This window comes from Muntiacus reevesi, chromosome 18, assembly GCF_963930625.1.
Source record: "Muntiacus reevesi chromosome 18, mMunRee1.1, whole genome shotgun sequence".
Classification (NCBI taxonomy): Eukaryota; Metazoa; Chordata; class Mammalia; order Artiodactyla; family Cervidae; genus Muntiacus; species Muntiacus reevesi.
Window position 1 is genome coordinate 25,544,367 of NC_089266.1, and position 25,095 is coordinate 25,569,461.

The 25,095-nt window shown below is 44.7% G+C and overlaps 2 protein-coding genes across 3 annotated transcripts in view; one reads left to right on the forward strand and one right to left on the reverse strand.

Moving 5' to 3' along the window:
• KAT7 (lysine acetyltransferase 7) overlaps positions 1-8,271 on the forward strand; it is a 34,157-nt gene extending 25,886 nt beyond the window's left edge. For both annotated transcript variants that reach the window (XM_065909184.1, XM_065909185.1), the window contains 6 exons: positions 602-691; positions 909-1,049; positions 2,065-2,158; positions 4,806-4,952; positions 5,548-5,654; positions 6,603-8,271. In XM_065909184.1, coding sequence (XP_065765256.1) covers positions 602-691; positions 909-1,049; positions 2,065-2,158; positions 4,806-4,952; positions 5,548-5,654; positions 6,603-6,704 — 681 coding nt within the window. In that variant the 3' untranslated portion in view covers positions 6,705-8,271. The remainder of the gene's footprint in view (positions 1-601; positions 692-908; positions 1,050-2,064; positions 2,159-4,805; positions 4,953-5,547; positions 5,655-6,602) is intronic.
• A 7,993-nt stretch (positions 8,272-16,264) lies between these two features.
• Positions 16,265-23,724, reverse strand: TAC4 (tachykinin precursor 4). Its single transcript, XM_065910903.1, has 4 exons — positions 23,626-23,724; positions 18,646-18,739; positions 16,760-16,789; positions 16,265-16,284 (listed from the first exon to the last, which is right to left on the reverse strand). The coding sequence occupies exons 1-4, from the start codon at positions 23,722-23,724 to the stop codon at positions 16,265-16,267; spliced, it is 243 nt and encodes an 80-aa protein (XP_065766975.1).
• Between the last annotated feature and the right edge of the window lie 1,371 nt (positions 23,725-25,095).

Genomic DNA, 25,095 nt, shown 5'->3' on the forward strand with positions numbered 1-25,095 from the left:
CCCCCCCCCACCCTAGCCCTGTCTTCCTGTTGCTCAACCAGGCTTCCTTGCCTATTTTTCTAAAGCCACAGAATGACATGTCCTATTTCATTATAGTACAACAAAGGGAACATTTGGAGAGGGGGCATGGTTTTTAATCACTGGGTCTGTTTTCTAATCTGAAAAGAAGACCGTAATGATTTAGGTGGTAATGAGAAGTTACTGGTAAAGATGAGAGTACCTTCACTTAGCGACTCTTAAGCTGCTGGAAATAAGCTGCTTAAGAATTTCCTGTTGGCACAAGCCATTTTATAATAAGCCTGGGGTATTTTTTATTTATCTTACTTTTACATAGTAGAAGATTTAATCTCCTGGGTTGGAGGAATGCCAGAATATAATCCAGAAAACTTGTTCCAAACTGCTGTAAAAATCCGTAAATATATTGCAGTGAATTTAGAAGCCTTTCTTTGTTTCACTAAAAGAAAAAAATCCATTTTGCTGTCAGTTTGTCAAACTGTCCATCTCAGCTAACCCAGTTTGACTTGTGGTTCCTTTTCCCTTTCGAGCAGCAAATCTTCCTGGGAAGGTTTGTTTCCCTGTTGTGAATTCCATTCTCTTACAGGCTAAGTGTGTGTGGAAACACCCTCCTGGTGATGAGATATATCGCAAAGGTTCCATCTCTGTATTTGAAGTGGATGGCAAGAAAAACAAGGTAAAAATGGTGACATCAGAAAAAGGGTTGGAAATATTGTACTTTCATTAGTTTTAGAAGTTTATCTCCAGCTTGTAAAGAAGATAGAGCTTTTCTATTGGCCAAAATACAGTTTCTGCTTCATTAACAATAATGGTGTGATCTTTAATTTTAGGCCTTTATCTGATAAGTATAAGAATCACTTGCCCACACATAAATGCTGTTTCTTTACTTCCAGATCTACTGCCAAAACCTGTGCCTGTTGGCCAAACTTTTTCTGGACCACAAGACATTATATTATGATGTGGAACCCTTCCTGTTCTATGTTATGACAGAAGCAGACAGCACTGGTTGTCACCTGATTGGATATTTTTCCAAGGTCAGCGGGATCTGGAGATTAAGAAGCTGATGACCAGAGCAGGGTGGTTGATGTTGGCATATGAAGCCTCAGATCACTGACAGAAAGAGGCGGTTCCCTGGGCATTGATGATTGCCCTTCTCTTAAAGGGTGGCAGAGGGTGGGGTGGACATCCACGTATCAAAGATTATTTAATGAAAATGTGCAGTCTTTATGAAAAGCTTTTGGTTTATTCATTTCTGGACTTGTGGGTTGAAGCTACTCATTAGTTGCTGGCCAGCACCCGGCCTACTAACCCACAAGCCCACATTTTGCCATCCAAGCCAGCCAACTCTCCTGACTTTGCTCTCCTCTGTGTTATTAGCTTAAAACCAGGAAATATGTTCCTTTTGCCTGGTTTTTTAGCTGGGCTTCTTCACTGATAACACCACTACACCTTTAAAGATTCAGGGCCAGATTTTGCTTATAACTTTTCAGTGTAGCAACTTTGTTGAAATATAATTTTCACATACCATACAATTCACTCATTTAAAGTGTATGATGCAGTGGGTTTTAGTATACTCACAGAGTTGTGCAGCCACCACGCAGTCACCACTATCACTTTTTGTTACTCCCAGTTTGAAACACCGTACCTGTAAGTAGTCACTCCTCATTTCCACTCATTCTGCTCCCAGGCCCACTGTCTCTATTTAAGCTTGTATATTCTGGACATTTCACATAAATGGAACATACAATATGTGTTTCAAAGAGTGCTACTCTGGACTGGATTCAGTGTTCTAAACCTTCTTGCCTTGCTCTTTGCCTCTAAAAAAGAATCCAAGAGTCAGTACCCTTAAGGTGAGACTGGAGGTCTCAGCTAGGGAAACTCTGGGATCAGCATAAAGGGTGTGGATGTACCAGTTATGAGGCCTGACAGCCACTCCCCAGGACTAATTAGCATATATTTTGCAAGCAGCCTTGCTTGTATCTGGGACTGCTGAGACACCCTTGGTCCCATATTCTTCCAATCTTCTCATCTGTTTGCTCTTGATTTTAGGAAAAGAATTCATTCCTCAACTACAATGTATCCTGTATCCTTACCATGCCTCAGTACATGAGACAGGGCTATGGCAAGATGCTCATTGATTTCAGTAAGTAAAACAGCCAAGTCATAAGTTGCACAAGCACGGACTATGTGAAGCATTGTTGTCTCTTTGTCCTATGGTCTGTCTTCACAATTTCTGGCATATAGTGGAATTACACTCATATTAGGTGAATGAGTAAGTGGAAAAAACCTGAACATTGTCAGTTGGCCTGATACACATTGAACACTCGGATGAATACAGGACCCTGAGTTGGCACCTAATAGTCTGAGATATAGAGGATAGTAAAGTAAGCTCTTTAGTATTATCCTAATGTGAGATTTATGAACAGCACATATATGCGTAAAGCTTCAAATTTGTTTACGGGTGTTAAGTTCAGTTTTGTAAGTTGTTCTCTAAAGGCATTCGTATACCTGATAGAGGCTTTGGGTCTCATTAATCATGAATGCTGTATTTCGGAATTTGGCTACTCAGTAAAATTTATTTGTAACCCTAAAATCAAAGAACATGCGCATGGCAGCGAAAAAAGTCACCACATGTTTCCAGATGAGGTCAAACAGATACTTATTTTGGCTTTCTTTGTTTAAGCTGGTGTCCTTTAGAGCCATGTTCATATTTTTATGCTTTTTGTTGCTGTTTTTATCTTTATTATTATTTTTTTGCCCATGCCACGCAACTTGTGGGCTCTTAATCCCCCTGACAGGGATCAGACCCAGGCCCTCAGCAGGGAAAGGGCGGAGTCCCAGCCACCAAACGCCCTGCTGATTCTCAGTGGCCCCTGGGCACAGTGCTGAAGTGCTGTCTAGTACGGCCGGCTGCGAAGTGCCTTCCAGAGAAAATGTGTTTTATAGACAGGTTTTATTCAGGCATTCGTGATTGTGCTGTTGGCTTTTAATTCAGTGTTAAATCAACAGTATGTATTAAAATATGTGTCTTTAAACAAAAACACATAAAGCAAAGTTGGTTATATATTGATTGGTTGTTGAAAATGTGACAAGGGGCCCACAGGAACCTAACCCTGTATTTACCCCAAGAGCAGTGGTTCGATATAGCTTACCAAGAGCAGTGGTTCGATATAGCTTATTCAGTGTTTGCTATGACTTTATAGAATATAATTACTGTAAATAATGAGATTCAGCTGTATTTTATTCCATGTTCACTGTAACATGATGTATTTTAGTCAAATTAGAATTCCTAGAATCAGCTTTTTGATCCTTTTTTTAAGCCACCCGGTTAGAGATTAATCAGGAAATGACATAATCCACTAATGGAGTTGAGGGGATTGTGCATCTTTGAATAGGTAACAACTATTTTATAAACTTTGTGGAAATTTTCAAACATACACTAAAGTAGCATAATAGTATAATAAACCCCCCTGTAATGATCACCATTTTATGGCCACTCTTGTTCTACCTATAGTCCCACACTCTGTTATTTTGGTATCTAAAAGTATAAGGTCTGTTAAACCTAAAAAAGCCCTCCAAAACAAAAAATTCCTTAATGTCATATTATTCAAATTTTCATTATTTTGTGATTTGATTCTTTAAAAACAAAAAAAAAGTTGTTTTTACTCAAATCCAATTAGAACTGTGTAGCTTATAAATCAGTTTTTAGTTTAGAGATTTACGCTCCATCTCTTTTTTTTTCTTTACTGTTTATTTGTTGAAGAAAACAAGTTGGTTATCCAGTAGTTTTAGTTTCCTGAAGTATGAGTTTGCTGACTGCATCCCCCTGGTGTTGAAAGTTAGATGTTTAGCTGTTAAAACTGGAGACTTTGTGAAATTAAGATCATGTCTATTCCTATCTGCTGTCCCCCACCAATATTTCATAGGCAGTACTGAGATAATCCATTCTTTTTCTCTTTTAAGAACTTGTAGGGTTACTTAAAAAAAAAATTTTTTTTTTAATTGTTTTATTTTTGACTGCACTGAGGCTTTGTTGCTTTGCCTGGGTTTCCCTAGCTTCAGTGGGCGGGGGCTACTCTTCGGTGCGGTGTTCAGACTTCCACTTTCCGGTGGCTTCTTTTATTACGAAGCACAGGCTCTAGACTCCCGGGCTCAGTAGTTTTGGCTCTTGGGCTCTAGGGTGCAGGCTCATCAGTTGTGGTGCACAGGCTTGTAGAATCTTCCTGGACCTGGGATTGAACCCTTGTCCCCTGCATAGGCAGGAGGATTCTTGTCCACTGCACCACCAGGCACGTCCTGAGATAATCCATAAAGTGCAAAAATCTGAAAAAGCTTGAAAGCTCTATAGTGAAATGGCTTTCGAATCTGTTTCCATCTATTCTGTTCTTTTTTTTGGCTTGTGGGATCTTAGACCCTTGACCAGGCATCAAACCTGGGCCCCAGGCAGTGAAAGTGCTGAGTCTTAATCACTGAACTACTAGGGAATTCCTCATCTACTTTGTTCTTAATGCATACCTACAGATAACTATTAATATTAATAAGTTTCTAGTGCAGGCTTCCACTAGAAGGCTTTTATATTAACGTCTATTATAAGTAAATGTTAAAACACATTTGTCCCCTTTTGTTTGTACAAAGTCAGTCAACTGTACTACAGCTAATATATGGCATTGCATTAAATAAATGAATCCTGATGGATATTGCCAAGCAGACTCTACTCCTTAAATCTTTATCCATTTTGGTATGCTGTTTTTATTAGGATGAGATACAGTGTCTGCATTGTTCTCTGGCAGGTTATTTGCTTTCCAAAGTGGAAGAAAAAGTTGGCTCCCCGGAACGTCCACTCTCAGATCTGGGGCTCATAAGCTATCGCAGTTACTGGAAGGAAGTGCTTCTTCGTTACCTGCATAATTTCCAAGGCAAAGAGATTTCTATCAAAGGTTGGTTTTTTGCTCTTAGAGAATGTTACCTATGATGTTTGCTCCTCTGAATATTCTGACTTTTCTCTTTGGCCCTGTTCATGTTTTGTAATCTGCGAAGATAATGCTGCATTCTGTGTTTCATCTGAATATGAGAGCGGAAGGCTCACTAATGTGGACCACTCAACTAAGGTGCCTAAGGATTCCAGAGCATTTGGCCCTAGGGACTGGTTATATGATTTGGTTTCTCAAATTTTAGGTTGCTAACACTTTAATTCACAAAATTCTCAACAAAAGCAAGAAAAAAGAACTTCAAGTCATTTGGTGCACACAGGAATTTCTAACATCCCGGAATATTTATGTGAGAGTGAAATAATTTAGTTTGTTCTTTGATTTCAATTCCTGTAGGAGCCAAAGTGGTTTCCTGCTGTACTGTCCCTCTTTTGTAGTTATTTTAAGTGGTCAAATGAATACTTTATAAACTTCTGGACGGCTTGGGTGAAGTAGCAAAGATTCCAAACATTTGGAGTCTGTGTAGATTTCCTTCAAAGGAGAGGGGTCCTTGGTAGGGGGGTGGAGAGGTCTGCATTTTGAGCAAGTAGCTCTTCTGTTTCAGAAATTAGCCAGGAGACAGCTGTGAATCCTGTGGACATTGTCAGCACTCTGCAAGCCCTTCAGATGCTCAAATATTGGAAAGGAAAACACCTAGTTTTGAAAAGACAGGTAAAGTTTCTGTTAGGCTCTTACGCATTGCTTTATATCTGCTTGAGGCCTAGCAAAGTGGAGCCTTCACAACTTAAAGGTAACCTTCCCTTTTTAAAGAGTCTAATTCATGCAGCTTTTCCTTAGTCTCATGGTTAGGCTTGTCTCCAACTGTACCCTTATCAGAAGCTTCTGGTAAGCTTCTGTCTCGTACCTGGATGACAGAAGCATCAACAGCTCCAGTTAAGCAGCTTTATGTTGCACTGTTGTACTTCTGTCCTTTGATGATTTTCTTACATCAGAGAAGAGTGCCCATCTGTGGAGGAGAATCCCCATAACCTCCAGGGCCTGTAGAAGTGGTTTTAAATTCCTTTAACAAATGCTATCTCAACTCATGTCAATTTGAATTTTTTTTTTTTTTTAGTTCTACCACTTTATTGCTACCAACCCATCTCCCTCCACCCTCGTGCACACATACTCAGTCATGTAACCCCATGGACTGCAGCCCGCCAGGCTCCTCTGTCCATGGACTTTCCCAGACAAGAATACTGGAGTGGGTTGCCATTTCCTTCTCCTGAAAATTTTTTAAGTTGACTTACAACATTTACTCTGGAGGGGCCATGAAAACCCACTCTAGTGTTCTTGCCTGGGGAATGCCATGAACAGGGAAGGTTGGCAGGGTTGCACAGAGTCAGGCACGACTGAAGTGACTTGACACATATGCACAACATTTAATAAGGGAAGATGGGTAATGATTTTCAGGTCTTGCTGAGGGCATAATAGGAAAAAATGGATAAGGTAGGAGAACATTAGGTAAATCACAAGAACTTTTTTTATACCTGTCTCACACCTTAGTATATTATGAAACCTTTGGTGATTTCTTCTTTGCTAACAATCATTTTGGAATCCACATGTAAAGATGTTTTAGTTGAATGCATATAATAATTTTTTCCCATTGTTTTCTCTCAGGATCTCATTGATGAGTGGATAGCCAAAGAGGCCAAAAGATCCAACTCCAATAAAACCATGGATCCAAGCTGTTTAAAATGGACCCCTCCCAAGGGCACTTAAAGTGACCGGTTACTCTGAGCCAGCGAACCCCAGCAGTAGGAATCCGTACCCTAGGGATCTGTCTGTCATTTCTGTTGCTCTTGTGATTGGCAAGTACAGTATCCTTTGGGAAGGCCATCCCCCTCAGGACTGTCCTGGCTCCGACCTTCGTGTACACTGCAGACGCTGGTTCTGAGGAACTGTTGTTTCGGCCTCAGTGAGGTTGCCTGGATGGGATCTCTATTAGACTTGAGTGCAGATCCCTTGTAGCACTGACCCAAGGTGTTCTGTTTTGGTACTGTACCTGTCCAGTCACTGGTTCTCTCCTCTGGCCCCATGAGGTTGTGTCGTGTCTTCTAAACTTTGTAATAGTGCTTCTTGCCGCCTGGTCACCAGACCACCCACTACGGTTACTGCCACCAGGACCTTTCCAGTTATTCCTTACACGTGTTTTTGGAGGGGCAGGGAAGAGGTGACACTTCTGAGTGTGTGTTGGGAGGGGTCCCTTCCCTTTGGATCTCATCTCACTTTAAGTTATTTCCTCCATTTTTAGTAAAAGATCTGTTTTTGATCAGTATCAGGCTGACCAGAGCCAAATACTTCTGAAGATTCTCGCAGGGATTAGTCTTGGTTACAGCACATGATCTAAATGAGATGGAGAAAAGAATTGCGAGGTGGTGATTCTTTATTTGGATTTGAGTTCACCTGTGGGCAGTGGGCAACATCTTAGTGAAAGGGAATGAAATACTACTTTTTGCCTCACCAGAAAGTGCCCAGTAGTAAATGTTTTCTTCTCTTTACTCCCTGCCTCTTTTTACTTTTTCAGGTGCCAAAATAATTTCCAGTTCTCCCTTTCATGCTGCATGATAACCGGTTAATTATATTGCAGAAACCTTTCACCAGTACCGGTCTGATATTGCACACCTAAGTTGCACATAAGTTGCATTGCTTTTGTCTGAACATCCTTGGAGAAGTGATTGAAAATGACTTCCGTATCTCAGCCCATGACTCAGCAAGGCAGAATGGCCACCCCTGCCAAGGTTTGCTTTTCTTTTCAACAGTGCCTCACCCTCCCTCTAAGGACTAAAGTGCTTATGCCCTTCCAAGAACTCCATTTCCTTTTTGGGATTTACCACCATCCCCCCATTCTCTGGTCTCCTCTATTTTTGATGTCGTTTAAGTGAAGGAAGAGATGCTCCCTCTAATTTCTCTCTAGCCCATTATAACCTGCTATCTTGGGGCAGCTTTTGATGTATGACATGTCACCCTTCCCAACTTGGTCTCCTGCAACACCGCTGTCTTCATGTGGAGCTCTCACCACAATCCCAGCTCTGGTCATTTGTGCCTTTCTCTTGTCATCTCTGTACACTACTTATATTCACTGTGGGTTGGGGGGAGCTAACTTTAAGCATGTTCAGTGGCAGCTCCCTGCCAGTTTCAGTGTCACTGTTAAAATTTACCCGAAAGCAATTTCACTGGGGGTTTTCTTAAGGGGTAAAGGCCTTTTACAGAAGCTAACCCTTCCCCAAATGTGGTAGAATGTGCTGTTCTATATCGACTCTTCAATAAAGCATGTTCTCTGCTGAAATTTGTTTCACCCAGAATCTCTCATTTGAGTATGAAATGGTGTCGCTGGCCTACTGCTAATAAGAAATGGACTTGGGGTTTATTTTCCTAACAGTAAACTGACTGTTCAGGGACATGATTTGTGGGTGGGGAAGGTTGTTTCTTCCTCTGATGCAGGCTATCTGGAGGGAGTACTTACTCTGAGCTTGTCTAGTTGATGGAGTAAGTTCTCTGTGCCACACTCTGGTTCCAGCATAGCTGTGAGTAGTTTGTGTTATCCATTCGAAGACCCAGCCGGAGGTAAGGCTAGGTGGGATAGCTGTGGGAGGTGGAAAGAGACATGTCCAGGCTTGCTTGCCAGTAGTGAGCAGTGCCATCTCTAATCACTGTCTCTCTCAGGTTGAGGTGATTTCTGAAAGTAACCGCGCTTTCCTGTAGCGTTTACCTAGTGTGAGAAATGGGAGACTGGGCACTTAACTGGATGGTGGAGAGGAGGGTGGAAATTGTATTTGTTGGAGTGGTTTTGCCCCCTGTGGCCAGCATGGTGAGAACCTCTCCTGGCAGAAAAACTAAGTGTCTTCCTTGGTAAGGTTAGAGTCTTGCATGTCACCTGCTAGGGTGGGAAATGGGATGAGAGAAACTCAGGCTTATAAAAAGACCATTCTTACACACATCTTAGAGAAATGTGTGCCCCGATTTCCTTCTTCTAGGTGTTTGCATCAAAGGGAAATTCTGTTGTCTCTCCCATTTTGGAAAAATTGAGCAAGGTAATATGGACCATGATAGTGGATAGACAGTGCAGATCACAAGTCTTTGGTGATTGCCGTCCCTCTTTCCTCACCTAGAAATCAAAGGAAGATTTCTCTGCTTTAAATCCTTACAGGTGTGGGAACTGACCATTCACTTCCTTGGCTGTTTTGAGTCAGACTGTTCCCTGTGGCTCCTTTTGTACCTGCACAAAAGAAGTTTAGCTTCTTAGGCTCCTTTGTTAGAAGAGCAAAAGTCTGGAATCATTCCTACATCAGGCTGAGACTCCGTAAGTGGAAGCACCAACCATTTCTAGAGGAAGAAAGCCCCAGCATGTGCTGGGTGCTTCCTTTCTGCTTAGCGCTGTGCTGGGTACTTTAACACTGCCTTGTTTGACCCTCCCCTCTGCCATTTGCTTTCTTGGTTTTTTTGATTCCCTAATGGTTTACCTTCTCCCTTCTAGTTAGTTTTCTTTGCTTCAGCCACAGTCCCCCATGCTTCTAGTGGCTTCCATTGCCAGAGAAATGACAAGACTGGTGAAAACTTTTAAGATGAAAGAATTGAGTTTAGTTACTCCTGTAGGCAGCAGCATTTGTAGGTCAGGGACCTAAACCAGGATACAGAGATGTGCCTTATTCTTGTTCTACTTCTGATTTAGGAACAAACTGTTTAGTAAGCACTGTCCCTTTACTTTTGTGGTTTCCTTCAGTCCTTACCACATCATCACTGGAAGGTAAATATTGTAGCCCTCTTCCACAGGAGAAAATTTGAGGCTCAGAAGTCTTACTGCTAGGTTATAGAAACAGAATGAGAGCTTTGCTTCTCTTGAGTCCAGATCCCATGCTTCTGACAAAACTACTGTGAGTCATCTGATGCCTCGGTGCCTGCTTTCCCATTTCTCACAAAGGGGAACAATGAGTCACATTAAGTAGTTTTTAAGAATATGGTGTGCCCTTTATATGGCAAGATGATTCTCTGGACATGACCTGAGCTTTGGTTTATCCCTGTGGTTCTGGGCGAGTTGCCTGACTGGGGTTAGGAATGGCCTCTCATGGAGTTCATGTGAAGCCAGTATAAAAAAATACCACAGCTTGCTTCCATCATGCATTCCTTTTGGAATATGAAATGAGTGAAAAGCAGTTTTTTGGAAGTTTATTAGTAACTAGGCATAAACATGTCTGCCTTTTCCTCCTTTGAAGAGCAGTTGATATGCCAAACATTGAAGTCAGAGCATGGTTTTTATGATCCCAGGTACTGGGATCAAGCAGTATTGCTCTCGTGGTGATCCTTACCCATTTTACTTTAACTTCTGACCCTTGGAGAATATAATAAAAGTATTGGGTATTTTAAAAGAAAAATACACAGAAGTACAAATATGCACACGTGTCTACAGTTCAGGAGATTGAGGGTTTGAGAAAGCTCCAGTGAAAAGGCAGATGGGAGCCCCACCTGCCTGCCTTCACTCAGCCCTTGGCATAGGCATGGTTTGTGCAGGTCCCATTAAGTGAGGTCCAGTGACGACCAAAGAGAAGGCCTTACTGAAGGTTAACATCCTGCCTGCTCATGGTTTCACAGATACACTTATATATACAGTGCTTTATAGGGTTTTGCATATTCAGAGAATAAGGTGAAACTTTGCTAAATGTAATACTACTAAAAACTACTTTTTGCTATTCATTGGGATCATGGAGTTATAGAATTCGACCCACTGGTTTTACTTCAGCACTTTGTGCTACAAACTTGTATGACTGCATCTCCCAGACTGTCTCCTGCTGATGAGGGCAGTTTAATTGCCCACTTCCATTGTGGTATCTTCAACAGAATGCCAATGAATGTCACTAAGAAGGGGGTAAAAAAGGACTGCCTAGTGAAAAATGTCCCTTGTGCTGAAATATCAGTTTGTCTCTTCTGTCTTATGTGATACCTGTAGATGTTACCACCATTCTGGGGTTTGGGGTTTGTTGATTTGTGCCCAAGAGTGGAGAAAATAACCTGTGTTATTGCACAGCTCTGGCTCTGCTGTTCCCTCCGGATGTTCTGTGTGAGAACATCTTTACCCTAGACAAGTCAAGTCCATTCACGAAACCAGTGTTTCTTAACTTGGTACATGTTTTGGAAACCACTCACATTTTATTCAATCATATGCAAAGTTTTTAGAAACCTATACCCTTATCTCAAAAAAAAGATGTGGTAGATCACCTCCAGAAATGGTCACCAACAATCCCATTTCTGTATATGAGTGCTGCTCATTCCAAAAAGAGCTAATTTTCCTTCAGGGTGTGGGCTGGACTTTTCACTAATCAAAGGTGCCAGAAGTGATACTCTAGCTGTTTCTACTTCTGCTCTTGGAAACCTGACATATTTTCAGACTAGAAGCTTAAGTGTCAAAAATCCAGACCCTGTACTCAGGCTGGATGCAGCTTCAGAATGACCCCTGCTGACCTGAGACTAAAGAATCATCCAGCTGAAGATTGCCAACCTAGAGAATCATGAGAAGTACTGTTTTATTTTTTTGGCCACGCTGAGTGGCATATGGGATCTTAGTTCCCTGACTAGGGATCAAACTCATGACCCCTACAGTAGATGTGCACAGTCTTAACAATTGGACTGCCAAGTAAGTCCCTGGAAGTATTTTAAACCATTGACTATTTTGGGATGGTTAGGCATACAGATACATAGCAGTGGGTAAGTGAAAAAAGGACTTGAGATTAAAGGACCTTCTGACCTTTTGAGAATCTAATAAAAGTATTGATTTTTTTTTTTTAAAGTACATAAATGCAGATATGCACACATTTGTATACAGTTCAGGAAACAGACTTTGAAGTCATTTCTGAACTTGGGTTAATAAATAAACTGGTTTGAGAAAGCTACAGTGAAAAGGCAGGAACCTCACCTGCCTGCCTTCACAGTTGAGCTTTGTAGATTTATTTTGGTAAATGATTGCCTGTGATTGGAAACTAGATGTGCCCAGAGGAGGACCTCTACTTTGTGTAACTCCAGGGGAGCACTATTCATGCAGTGGCACCCACAGACCCAGTTTATCCCTGGTTGATATCTCAGCTTCCAGTCAGATCGCCTCTTGGGTCCTTGCCTAGCCTTAGAATTCTTAGTCACTACCTTACAGAAGTAGATCAGGAAAGATGAATATCCTGCTATTAGGAAAGAGCTCTCCAGTTCACCCGGAGTTCATGTGGCTTCCCATTCTTGGATTAAGTTCCCATTTATCTTGGCTTTCAAGTTTCCATAAGTGGACTCCACCTGGTGGTAGTTTTCATCATTCCCCTACACATTCTCCACATGCAGCTGGATTAGTCTCTTTTCCTGTTTTCATTTGGGAACCCTCCATGTCAGCATTCCCCCAAGTGAAGTATTACAGGTAAAATGGGTACTGTAGTCAAACTTGGAAAACATAGTTGAAGTTGAATATTGATGTTTCTTGAGTTCAGGGCGTTTCAGAACCTCTTGAGATTTTCCAAGAAGGAGACAGAATGTAACGTTTCCTAAAATGGTCTGGAAGGATTCTCTGGAGACCAGTATGCTGTGGGGCAGACATTTAAATATTTCTTTAGTACTTACTGAAATGGCCCAACTAAAAGAATTCCTTGTGAAGACTTATTTTTCTGCCTGAGACATGTCTGTAATTGTGGCAGAGACCCAAGTCATTGTAGGGGTCAAATGTGCTTGGAATGAAGGACCCTTCCCTCGAATCCTGGCTCTGGGATTTCTGGTGCAGATTGAGGATCGTACTTGTGGAGGTAATTTGTCTAATATATTCAGTCATTCATTTGTACACAAAAGATTGTAGAACTTGGTCTCCTGGAGAAGATCAGCATTATATTCCTAATTGTGATCAGTGCCCTGAAGGGCAAAGGACAGGTGTTGGGTAAGCATAACTGGAGAGAACTAGCTGAGCTTGGTTATCCAGGAAGCCCAGACTGAGAAGAGAGCTTGCTTTATCCTGGGACCTGACATGATTGGGTTAGCCAAGTGGGTGGGGAGGCGGGGTGTGGGCAGCGTTCCCAGAGGGAGAGCCTGAGTGCAGATCACAAAAGCTGGCGAGCCTCTGGTGTGCCTAAGGGTCTGAGAGAATGTCTGGTAATGGCTGAGGGAGTGGAGGGGAGGATCAGGGAGCACAGGGCCTTAAAGGCCCCAACAAGAATGTCAGGTTGACCTAGGAAACTGAACTGTGGCCAGTAGGGGATGGACGGGTCCACCATGTTAAAAGGTCCCGCTCTGGATGGAGAACAGTAAGGTGGGAAGCACGGATGCCTGTTCAGGAGGCTGCTGCCCCCTAGGCAAAGGAAGATAGTACCTCCTGTGAATAAGCGTAGTGAGACCAGCAAGAAGATGAATTTAGGTGTATTTGGAAGAACCACCAACTAGGGGGGAGGTGTTTAGACGGGGCAGTGAGGGAGGGGGAGCCGCTCGCAGGTTTCTAGCCCACAGCAGGGAGTGTGGCAGTGCTGGCTATAGACCTGAGCCAATGAGAACAGTCAGTCATGGGACTGCAGGTGAAGAGCTGAGCATTTGAGGACCATGCATTCTATGTGAGTCCTTCGTGAAAACCCTCTCCAAGAACCTCTGAGCTCTATTGTTGTCACTGGGGTAAAGACAAATAAGCAGTCTGTGTGCTTGATAAACCCTGTTGTTGAGATAAACTGTTAATTTTATATCAGATATGAGGGCTGTGGTGGAAGAATTTGCAAAGTGCTGTGGGAAATCGGTGGAGGGAGTGAATGAGTAGTTGCCGGGTTGGGACCTCTGAGTAAGAATTCACCAGCATGGGAGGGGAATGGCATGTCCAGACACCAGCTTGAGGGGACGTGGTGGGTGTGAAAAGGGTTGTTGGAGAGCAAGGGCTCCCTTGACTGAGTACATCTCCTTTGCCCTCTGTGGTCGATAGTTCTTCAATCCAGTCCCACCTGAGGGCCCAGCATAGTGCCAGCCAAAGAGGAAACTTACTGAATGGTCAGTGGTTTCAGCCAAAGCTTGAATGTCTCCAACTTCAAACATGACAATAAAATCTTCAGTCCTCTCTCCTGCTTCTTCATGTTGAGTTGTCACAGTGAACCACCTCCCAGGACCACAGCTGGGCCAGGACTGGTCCCCCGTCACCTCCCTGAGATGTGACCTTTTTCCTTACACTAGAGCTCTTCAAATGACTAGCTGCCTCTGACCCCAAAGCAGAGTGGTCAGTTGAGAGGCCACCTCAACTGAGATGAGACGAGAATTGATGAAGGACCTGGGCCCCAATTCTCCAAGTCCAAAGACACATGAATTTGGGTCCTTGAGGTTATGATGGTGGGTAGGCAAGGGCTACCTGTGTCCCAAGCCTGTTTTCCCACCTCAGGTGGGGACCAGGGCTATTTAGCATTTCCCTTTACAACTCTGGAAGAGGTCTCCTGGCTGCTGACATGCCAGGCCCCTGGGCAGGGTGTTGAGCCCAGGCCACCCCTGTCCTCTGCCCTGCACCAGAGAAGAAATCATTCACTCTTCATTGGTTTATTGAACCCTTGCTGTGTTATGGGCACAGGATTTAGAGAAACCGGGGTAGGAAGGCTCGGTCCATCCAGTGAGGTCCGGGTGTGTGTGGGGTCGTTAGCTAGCTTACAGTGGTGACAACAGTGCATTTATGCACGACTGCTGCTTGAGACCCAGAGTCCTGGGAGGAGCCCAGTGAGTTCAGCGTGGTGGGAGGGACACATGGTGAGCACAGAAGACACGCAGAAGAGGGCTGGCCTGGTCGGCTGGTTGGCTGCCACGTTCAGGTAAGGAGAAGGGTTTCGTCCTCTGGGAGGTGTGGGGTGGGGGCTCTCACTCTGACCCACGGTTCTCATCCTCTTCGCCTGGGAAGAGTGCTGCACATAAGCAGTGGTTAGGGGAGCCTTGTCTGCCTCCTCCACTCTTGGAGGCCTTCCCTGGTCATCCACTCAAGGCCCTCCATTTGCCCAATTCAGGTTTCTCCTGAATTGTTATTTAAGGCAATCAAATTCCAGGTTAATCTGGCAGAGCTTCCTTTTTCAATCATAAATGCCTCTAGAGAGTGGATGAGCCAACCCTCCCTAATCCTCTCTAAAGAAAGGGAGTGGTAATCCAGCACTTAAAATTCCATTGACCCTCTGAGGGCCCCATGAAGTGCCCCGACTCTGGGGAGCAGGAGACAGTGTTTAGTCCTGGCTCTGTTATCAGTTCACCATGTGACTTTGGGTAAATTGTTTCCATCCCCGAAAAATTATTATTTCTGAGGTTCCTGCCAATGCTTTGCATGGAGGGATGTGCATTTCCATGTTGGCACTGGGGTGACTTCCATGGCCCTTCGAATGAAATGGCTCAAACACTTAGGAAAAACGGGGGAATATAGAGAACTTTCCCACCTTGATTCCCAAGAGCCTCTGTTGGAAGGAGCAGGTATTCTATCTGGGAAGCTAGAGAGGGGCCCACAGGTCTGCACCTCTAGGGGGAGAGGTCAGGATTAAGGAAGCAGACTGGAGTTTGGTGTCTTTTAATCAGCTATGTCACCCCCTGCCCTTCCTCTTGAGCTTGCTAGCTTGAGCTATGAATCTTTCCCCAGCCTGAGTGACTTATCTACTGATTCATTTACCTTCTTGTTTATTTATTGAGCACCCCCTTTGTGGTTGTGGCCCAGGCCAGAAGGCGTCAGCTGGTAACCCTCCCAGAGTGATATTGCCTTTATTTAGGTTGTTGAAGACAGAAAATACCTTAAGACTCTCTAACAATTAGGGAATAAGGAGAATGTTCCAGGGTCTGGAGAACCACACACCATTCTCTGTGGCTTCAGCTGGCCTTGAGAGTGGGGAACAGAATGTGCCTGTGTGTGCTGATGGAGAAGCTATCACCTACCTTCTGTAGTTGTTCCTCCTTGCCCCTGGACCACTGGTTCTCTCTGATACCCTAGTCATGAAGAGAGGAGACAGAGAAGAAAAAGAGAAAGTGAAGCAGAGGAAGACTGTCTTAGGAACCAAGAAAGACAGGGCCAGAACGGGGGACCCATGAATAGAGTAATTTCTCTAGGAACTGAGGTTCATCATTCACTGATTTATTCATTGATTCCTTCCTCTTTCTCTTCCATTTTCTCTCCCTTCTGCCCTTCCTTCCACAAATACCTCATGAGTGCCTCTAATAGAAACTGTGGGGACAGAGGAGATGGCAGACTTTCACCTGCCCGTGGGGTGGCTTTTACCCTGGGGACACCAGCCGTGTGACCCAGCAGAACAGTGCCGGGCCGTGTGCCAAGTAGGGTGCCATGCCTAGGCCATGAAGACAGGCTCTGGGTAGGGCAGGTGGGCAGGGAAGGAGAGGTAGAGCTAGGAGTCCCCTCAGTGAGGGTGGCCGGGAGGATGTGTGTGGCTTGCTTCTGGGAGCACTGAAGGGTGGTGGGTAAAGGCTGGTTTGTATTGATTTCGATTTGCCCTTTTCACTGAAGGATTTTAGACAGGGTTAGGGTTTTCAGTTTTAAGGTCCTTCTGGATTGATGAGTTTCTTCAATTCAGCTTTAGACCCACGGTAATTTTGAACCTTTGGCAGAACTGGATTCATCGCCATCTTCTCCTCATCCTTGCAGCTGCTCCCTAGGGACGCATAGACCACCTCTCTAAGGAAACAGCCAGAAAGCCTAGCATGCAGCCAAATCACTCTGGCCCCACCCTCGACAATGCCCACCCTGGCCAGAGCGTCTCCCTCACCTCTCTGACAACTTGGTCTTCCCCAGGAAGCACGTGGGGGAAGGTATGGACAACACTTACCTGTTCCCTCTGACTGGATGGGAGGTGTTCCTGGGGGAAAGAGAAGAAATGAGGGTTGCCCTGCTTCCCTGGGGGTCCAGTGAGATGAAACAGCTCATGGTTCTTTGGGATCCACGCCTTTGGTGGGTGTCTGGGGGCTCTGGTCACCCCCTGTTGTCCTGGTGTGACTGAGCCCCACAAGGAACACTCTGGGTAGGAGGCAGTTTAGGGTAATGGGAAGTGTGCATACTGTGGAGTCTTTGCCTAGTGCGAGTCGGGCATCCTTGGGTAAGTATTTAGCCTATGTGAACCTTAGTTTCCCTGCTGGTGATAAAGGGGATATTATGAGATTTTTTTTTATATTATGAGATTTAATCACAAGTGAGCACAGTGTTCAGGAAATATTTCCCGTATACCCCCACCTCCTGCTTCCTGGGTTTCTGGATTTGGAAGAGACCTCTGAAATGGCCCAGGCCAAAACTCATTTTGTAAAAGAAACTGAGGCCAAAGTTTGGTCACAAGTTAATTTTCTCTATTTTATTTCATGGTGCATGTACCAGGAAGATTTTCTCTTATTTTTATATATATATTTTAAAGTTACAAAAGCAGTTTCTGAATAACTGCCCACTATGAAATGGTAAGGTAGAGGTTAGTGTAGTAAAAGTCTCCCTTAACTTTTGCTCTCCCTCACCTTCACTTCCTATCCTAGATGTAAAACACTGGTGACAGTTTGATATTTATCCTTCTGGAACTCTCACTATGTTTTCATGTGTGTGTGTGTGTGTGTGTGTAAGTATGCAGTGATTTTTTTAAACATTTAGGCTCCTATCTTACGTATTGTTATATAACTTGCTTTTTCCACTTAGCCAATATCTTGGAAATCTTTCTCTATCTTTCCACAGATCTGCCTCATCCATTTCAATGGCCACAAAGGCTATGGATGTGCCAGACTTCCCTGGTGGTCCAGTGGTTAAGAATTCACCTTCCAATCCAGGGGACTCAGGGTTGATCCCTGGTTGGGGAACTAAGATCCCGCATGATACAGGGTAACTAACTAGGCCCATGCTACAACTAGCGAAGTCCAAGTGCTGCCAGCCAGACTCAGCACAGGCGAAAAAAGGGCCAGGGATGTGTCTGATATATTTTGATTATCCCCCCATTGATAGTTTTTAGGTTATTTTCACATTCTTGCTACTTGGCACAAATACCTCAGGGCTTATGTAGCAATGGCATTTCTATTTGATGGATTTCCTGAATCGAGCCTATCAGTCAGAAGGTATGCATTTGCCAACTTTGATGGATATTGCCAACATGTCCTCCAAATGGACAGTGTATTAAAGTGTATGGAAGTGCCAGTGCTTTCATATCTTCACCAAAACCGCTTTTAAAAATTTAGTTGTCAATAAGAAAACTGCTCTCTGTTCAGGCTTTTTTTATCTTTGTCCTCCCAGGATACAGATTTCACATCGAGAGTGCCCTCAGGGAACATAGATCCATTTTAATAATTCTACTTGAACCAAACAGAATCACATAGAAAGCTTAGTCTTAGGCTGTATTCACCTCAGAGGCAGATCTCAAGTTCCACCACCTCTCCATAGTCCTCCGCAGTATCGAAGGAGGGGCACCAGCAGGGTGCAAAATACTTGTCCCCACCCGTAGGGTCGCTGCACTCCCCAGATGCTGGGGTTGTTTGTACCTGTTGCCTGGCATCACTAACACTGTCTGAAATGTCCTGATTTGGATAACAATTGACATGGACACTGTATTTCATTCCACGGCGTGAGCGACCCCTACTGGACTGGGGTAAGGGATGCTGAGTCCTGGGCTTTAAGTTAGGGCCTCTGTTTGGGGTCAGAACCCACCCAGAAGCCTTCCTCCCTGGGCATCCGCCCACATCTGTCACTCACCTCCTACCTGCTTCCCCATTAGCCCAAAGAACTGGCTCGCTTTGCCCTTCTTCACGTCCCGGAGCTGAAGTAGGATGCTGGGGATGACATCTTCCTGAAGAAGCAGAGAGTTCCTTAGAGTTCAGGGGAGGCTGACAACAAGACAGTCTGAACAATAACAATCTCAATGACCCATGCTCTGTGCTGGCATTGATCTCACATTTTATATAATACTGTAAATAATAACAGCAGTAATAAATGGCTAACGTTAAAGTGTTCCTAAGCACTTTCATATATTAACTCAATCCTTACCAAAACCACATAAAGAAAGTACTATTTGGGTCTCCATTTTATAGATGGAAACTAAGGCTCAGAATGATTACCAGTCAGGATATGAGATGAAGCCAGACTCGAACCCAGGTCCTCTAACTCAATAGCTCAGACATTCCAGGCATAGTCTCATTTACGCTTCACAACCACCATGTGAATTATCCATTTACAGATGGGGACACAGGTTTGTGGAGATTAGGCGACTTGTCCAAGTTCATACAGGAAGTGACAGAATCAGAATCCAAACTCAGTCTGACTCTAGACTCCTGCTCTTCTCTCTTCCTCTGGCACTCCCCTCATTGTCCTGGATTTAACCTGAGCCTCTCATGGCATGTGGCCCAGGGCGGAGACCACTCCCTCAGGCAAAGACATTTTCATCCTTGAGCTGGTGAAAGTTCTGGACCAAGGACTATAGATTTGAGTTCTCATTTCTCCATTAACCTTTGTGACCTTGGCCAAAGGCCTCTCCTTCCCTGGCTTTTACTGGAGCCTCTGATGAAGGGCCTGCTTGGGTCTGCTGAGACGGAGAGATGCTTGCTAGTGGAGAGAGTGATGGTGGGTGACAGTCATTAGACCATCTTCACATCTTTGTATCCCCAATACCTGGCATAGTGCCTGGTACACACAGCAGCTCAGCATGTATGGGATGCAGGATGGCGAACGAAAGGCCCGTTCTCTGATAGTCTTGGAATAGGGAAGAGGATGGGGTCTCTTTTTCCAGGAAGGGTGAGACAGGTGACCAGAGCCCTAGAGTAACACAAGCTGCCTGCCTGGAGGCTGGCAGCTGGGGTTGGGTCATCGGCTCGTCCATTCCCAGTTTCCCCAGGAGCAGCACTGAAGCTTCAGGGACAAGTGGGGACCTGGCTGGGGTGCAGTGGAAACCCCCTTGGCTCTCCCAGCTTATCCCAACTTCTGGGATCAGGACTGGATTGTTTTCTAAGCCTTGGACTAATTCAGTCACTTTCAGTCTGTCTTTTCTCCAGGACATCAATGGCTGGGGCAGCTGTCTCAGGCTGGAGTCATCTAGCCTGGCCAGAACCGGAAAAGTGTCTTTGGGGATTTGGACCTATTTCTGAAAAGCTTATGAAAAGCACTTTGCCTTGGTAAAAGGCAGTCTTCAAATGCAAGCTGGACAGAATGTTTTTTTTCCTCCCACCCTTCAGGTTTCTGGGGCCCTTTAGGAGGCTGCTTTTACTCAGGAAGAACTCTTGCCCAGACCAGAAGCCCTTCTTACCCCTTTAACTCAAATCCCCAGCTCCAGGCTGCAGCCCGGGAGTCCTGAGAGCAAGGGAGAAAATCAGATCATCCCTAACAGAGGCATCATTCCTCATTCAGATGAGGTGGTTCCTATATCCCAAATTCTGTGTCTTGGGAAGCAGAGGGATGTTAAACGAGAGTGAGCCAAGAAGAAGCATCAGATGCAGGTGCAGCGTGGAAAGTCCCACGAGGCACTGGTTGAAATCGATGATGTTTCCCATGTAACTGTGTAGGGTGGTCCCTTTTACACAGCTTCCCAGCGCCTGGGCCCTGTCCCGTGATGTTTGGCACAGACTCCTTGTCAGAGCTGGAAAAAAAACCTTGGGGGCCATCTCCCCCCCCCCCCCACCTCCCATTTTACAAGTGAGGAAACTGATGTCCCCGGGTCACTCAGAGTCAGTGGAGAAGCTGAGAGTTAAAACTTCATCTCCTTAGCCTGCTGTCTTCTCAACGGCACACACTTCCACGTTCAGACAAACCAGGAAGGAAGCCCATCAGGAGGAAGGCCACCAGGCATGGTTGTTACTTGATGGCTTGTCCTGCAGCCCCAGTGTCCTCACAGTCCCCGGACCAGGGGGAGCAGGCCCAGCCCTGTCCCGTCTGGCCTCCTGGAGGCTTTCCCTGAGCCCTTTGCCTGTGTATCTCTAGTCCACTGGCCTCATCCCCTCTGATGGGACCCTCCGAGGTCAGGATCTCTGCCTCTCTGATCAGATGGGGTGGGGCACAGACGCTGTGTCTCTAGCTGTGAGATTTCTTCCCATTGACAGCACTCAGGTCAGCTTAGTAGGAGAGGTTGGTAATCAAACTATTTTTTATCAGGCAATAAGTTTCTACATGTGAGACAAAACAGTGATCCCACTCCAAGTTGACCCCCTTGAAAGGACGTGCTGGACAATGTCCTCCGAGACACAGATATACAGAATAAGACATTGGGCAAGGTGTACAGCTGTGCTTTTGAAGCTTTGTAATATTGGATGAGTGGCCTGACCTTTCTACACTTCAGTTTCCCTATCTGTGATATGGGGATAGAAATGGTGCCTTTCCCACAAGGTGGATAAGAGGATTAAATGGGTTAATATTTATGAGGCCTTTAGGACAGTGTCAGGAACATGTATATGTTAAATAAGTTTGTTAAATGAAGCATGAACACAGATACTGTTCACACACACACACACACACACATACACACTGTTAATTCCATACACCACTGGGCCATTCAGGTATGACATAAATCAAATCCCTTACAATTATACAGGTGAAGTGACAAATAGATTCAAGGGATTAGATCTGATCGAGTGCCTGAAGAACTATGGACAGAGGTTCACATTGTATAGGAGCGGTGATCAAAACCATCCCCAAGGAAAAGAAATGCAAAAAAAAGAGGCAAAATAGTTGTCTGAGGAGGCCTTACAAATAGCTGAGAAAAGAAGAGAAGCAAAAGGCAAAGGAGAAAAGGAAAGATATATCCATCTGAATGCAGAGACCAGAGAATAACAAGGAGAGATAAGAAAACCTTCTTAAGTGATCAGTGCAAATAGAGGAAAACAATAGAATGGGAAAGACTAGACATCTCTTCAAGAAAATTAGAGATACCAAGGGAACATTTCACACAAAGATGGGCAAAATAAAGGTATGGACCTAACAGAAGAAGAAGATATTAGGAAGAGGTGGTAAGAATAAACAGAAGAACTATACAAAAGAAATCTTAATGACCCGGTAACAATGATGGTGTGATCACTCACCTAGAGCCAGACATCCTGCAATGCGAAGTCAAGTGGGTCTTAGGAAGCATCACTATGAACAAAGCTAGTGGAGGTGATGGAATTCTAGGTGAGCTATTTCAAATCCTAAAAGATGATGCTGTGAAAGTGCTACACTCAATATGTCAGAAAATTTGGAAAATTCAGCAGTCGCCACAGGACTGGTTTTTGTTCCAACCCCAAGAAAGGCAATTCCAAAGAATGTTCAAATTACCGCACAATTACACTCATATCATATGCTTGCAAAGTAATTCTCAAAATTCTCCAAGCTCGGCTTCAACAGTACGTGAACTGAGAACTTCCAGATGTTTAAGCTGGATTTAGAAAAGGCAGAGGAATCGGATATCAAATTGCCAACATCCATTGGATCATAGAAAAAGCAAGAGAATTCCAGAAAAGCATCTACTTCTGCTTCATTGACTACACTAAAGCCTTTGACTGTGTGGATCACAACAAACTGGAAAATTCTTAAAGAGATTGGGAAAACAGACCACCTTATCTGCCTCCTGAGAAACCTGTATGCAGGTCAAGAAGCAACAGTTAGAACCGGACATGGAACAACGGACTGGTTCCAAATTGGGAAAGGAGTATGCCAAGGCTGCATATTGTCACCCTGCTTATTTAACTTATATGCAGAGTACATCATGGGAAATGCTGGACTGGATGAAGCACAAGCTGGAATCAAGATTGCAGGGAGAAATATCAATAACCTGATATGTGGATAATACCACCATTATGGCAGAAATCGAAGAGGCACTGAAGAGCCTCTTGATGAAGGTGAAAGAAGAGAATGAAAAAGCTGGCTTAAAACTCAACATTCAAAAAACAAAGATCATGGCATCGGGTCCCATCCCTTCATGGCAAATAGATGGGGAAACAATGGAAACAGTGACAGACTTTATTTTCTTCGGCTCCAAAATCACTGCAGATGGTGACTGCAGCCATGAAATTAAGATACTTGCTCCTTGGAAGAAAAGCTATAAAAAACTTAGACAGCATATTAAAAAGCAGAGAGATTATTTTGCTGACAAAGTTCTGTCTGGTCAAAGCTATGGTTTTTTCAGTAGACATGTATGGATGTGAGAGTTGGACTGTAGAGAAGGCTGAGCACCAAAGAATTGATCCTTTTGAAATGTGGTGTTGGAGAAGACTCTTGAGAGTCCCTTGGACAGCAAGGAGACCAAATCAGTCAATCCTAAAGGAAATCAGTCCTGAATATTCACTGGAAGGACTGATACTGAAGCTGAAGCTCCAATACTTTGACCAGCTGATGTGAAGAACTGACTCACTGGAAAAGACCCTGATGCTGGGAAAGATTGAAGGCAGGAGGAGAAGGGGACGACAGAGGATGAGATGGTTGGATGGCATCACCAACTCAATGGACATGAGTTTGAGCAAGCTGTGGGAGATGGTGAAGGACAGGGAAGCCTGACACACTTCAGCTCATGGGGTCGTAAAGAGTCGGACAAGACTGAGCGACTGAACAACAACAAAATATGCTTGTATCTCTTTGGAGGTCTATCAGGCCAGGGGCGACAGCCTTGAACGTGCCCAGAGAGGGGAGGCAGACACCCTACCATGCAGTGTACAAGCTGCTCTCTTGCTATTATGCCCTGCTCTCCCCAAAGGTACCTACCTCCAGGGTCACAACCACCCAGGAGCCCACTTCAGCATCGACTGCCAGTTCCTTGTCACCTGCCACAGTGCATGCAGACAGCCCCAGGAGGAGAAGCAAGGTGACACAGAGCAGCATCTTGGGACCCTAGGGGACCCCTCTCAGCCCAAAGACTGCCTCAAGCAGGCTTGGTCCTCTCTGGCTCCTCTTAGCAGGTGGGGGAAGCTCCACCTGTTCTGTCCTTTCAGCTACTCAGCCTCTTCCTTCAGCTTATCTGATGCCCCAGGCCACTTCCTGTAACTCCCCACCCCACTTGCTGGAAAAGCCAGTGATATCATGAGCCGCCCAGAGAAGGGACCAGGCCTCCTCCACTGCCGCCCCCAGCAGCTGATCTTTGTTGCAACACCACCTTACCTTTGGCTGCGTTCCCCCGGGAGGCAGGTGCACAATGGGGCAGTGTGTAAGGCCTAGTGCTTTTGGCTTCCTGACTAGAAGCCCTGAGGGGGCCTTGGCATCTTGGAAATGGAGAGGGGGAACTGCCTGGTTTCTCCCTTCCCCTGCAGGAGAGGCCTCTCCCCAGTAGTATTCTACCACTAGTCTCCCTTTCCTGTCACTGCACCCCTTCCTTGGCATTCCCCGCCATGTCTTGCCCTAAGAGATCAGTTTAGTTCAGTTGCTCAGTCCTGTCTGACTCTTTGAGACTCCATGACTGCAGCATGCTAGGCTTCCCTATCCATCACCAACTCCCAGAGCTTGCTCAAATTCTTGTCCATCAAGTCGGTGATGCCACCCAACCATCTCATCCTCTGTCGTCCCCTTCTCCTGCCTTCAATCTTTCCCAGCATCAGGGTCTTTTCCAGTGAGTCAGTTCTTCACATCAGGTGGTCAAAGTATTGGAGCTTCAGCTTCAGCACCAGTCCTTCCAATGAATATTCAGGACTGATTTCCTTTAGGATTGACTGATTTGGTCTCCTTGCTGTCCAAGGGGCTCCTTGAAGAGTCTTCTCCAACACCACATTTCAAAAGGATCAATTCTTTGGCGCTCAGCTTTCTTTATAAGTCCAACTCTCACATCCATACATGATTACTGGTAAAACCACAGCTTTGACCAGACAGAACTTTGTCAGCAAAATAATCTCTCTGCTTTTTAATATGCTGTCTAAGTTTTTTATAGCTTTTCTTCCAAGGAGTAAGTATCTTTTAATTTCATGGCTGCAGTCACCATCTGCAGTGATTTTGGAGCCGAAGAAAATAAAGTCTGTCACTGTTTCCATTGTTTCCCCATCTATTTGCCATGAAGGGATGGGACCCGATGCCATGATCTTTGTTTTTTGAATGTTGAGTTTTAAGCCAGCTTTTTCATTCTCCTCTTTCACATTTCTCAAGAGGCTCTTCAGTGTCTCTTCGATTTCTGCTATAAGGGTGGTGTCATCTGCATATCTGAGGATATTGATATTTCTCCCTGCAATCTTGATTCCAGCTTATGCTTCATCCAGTCCGGCATTTCTC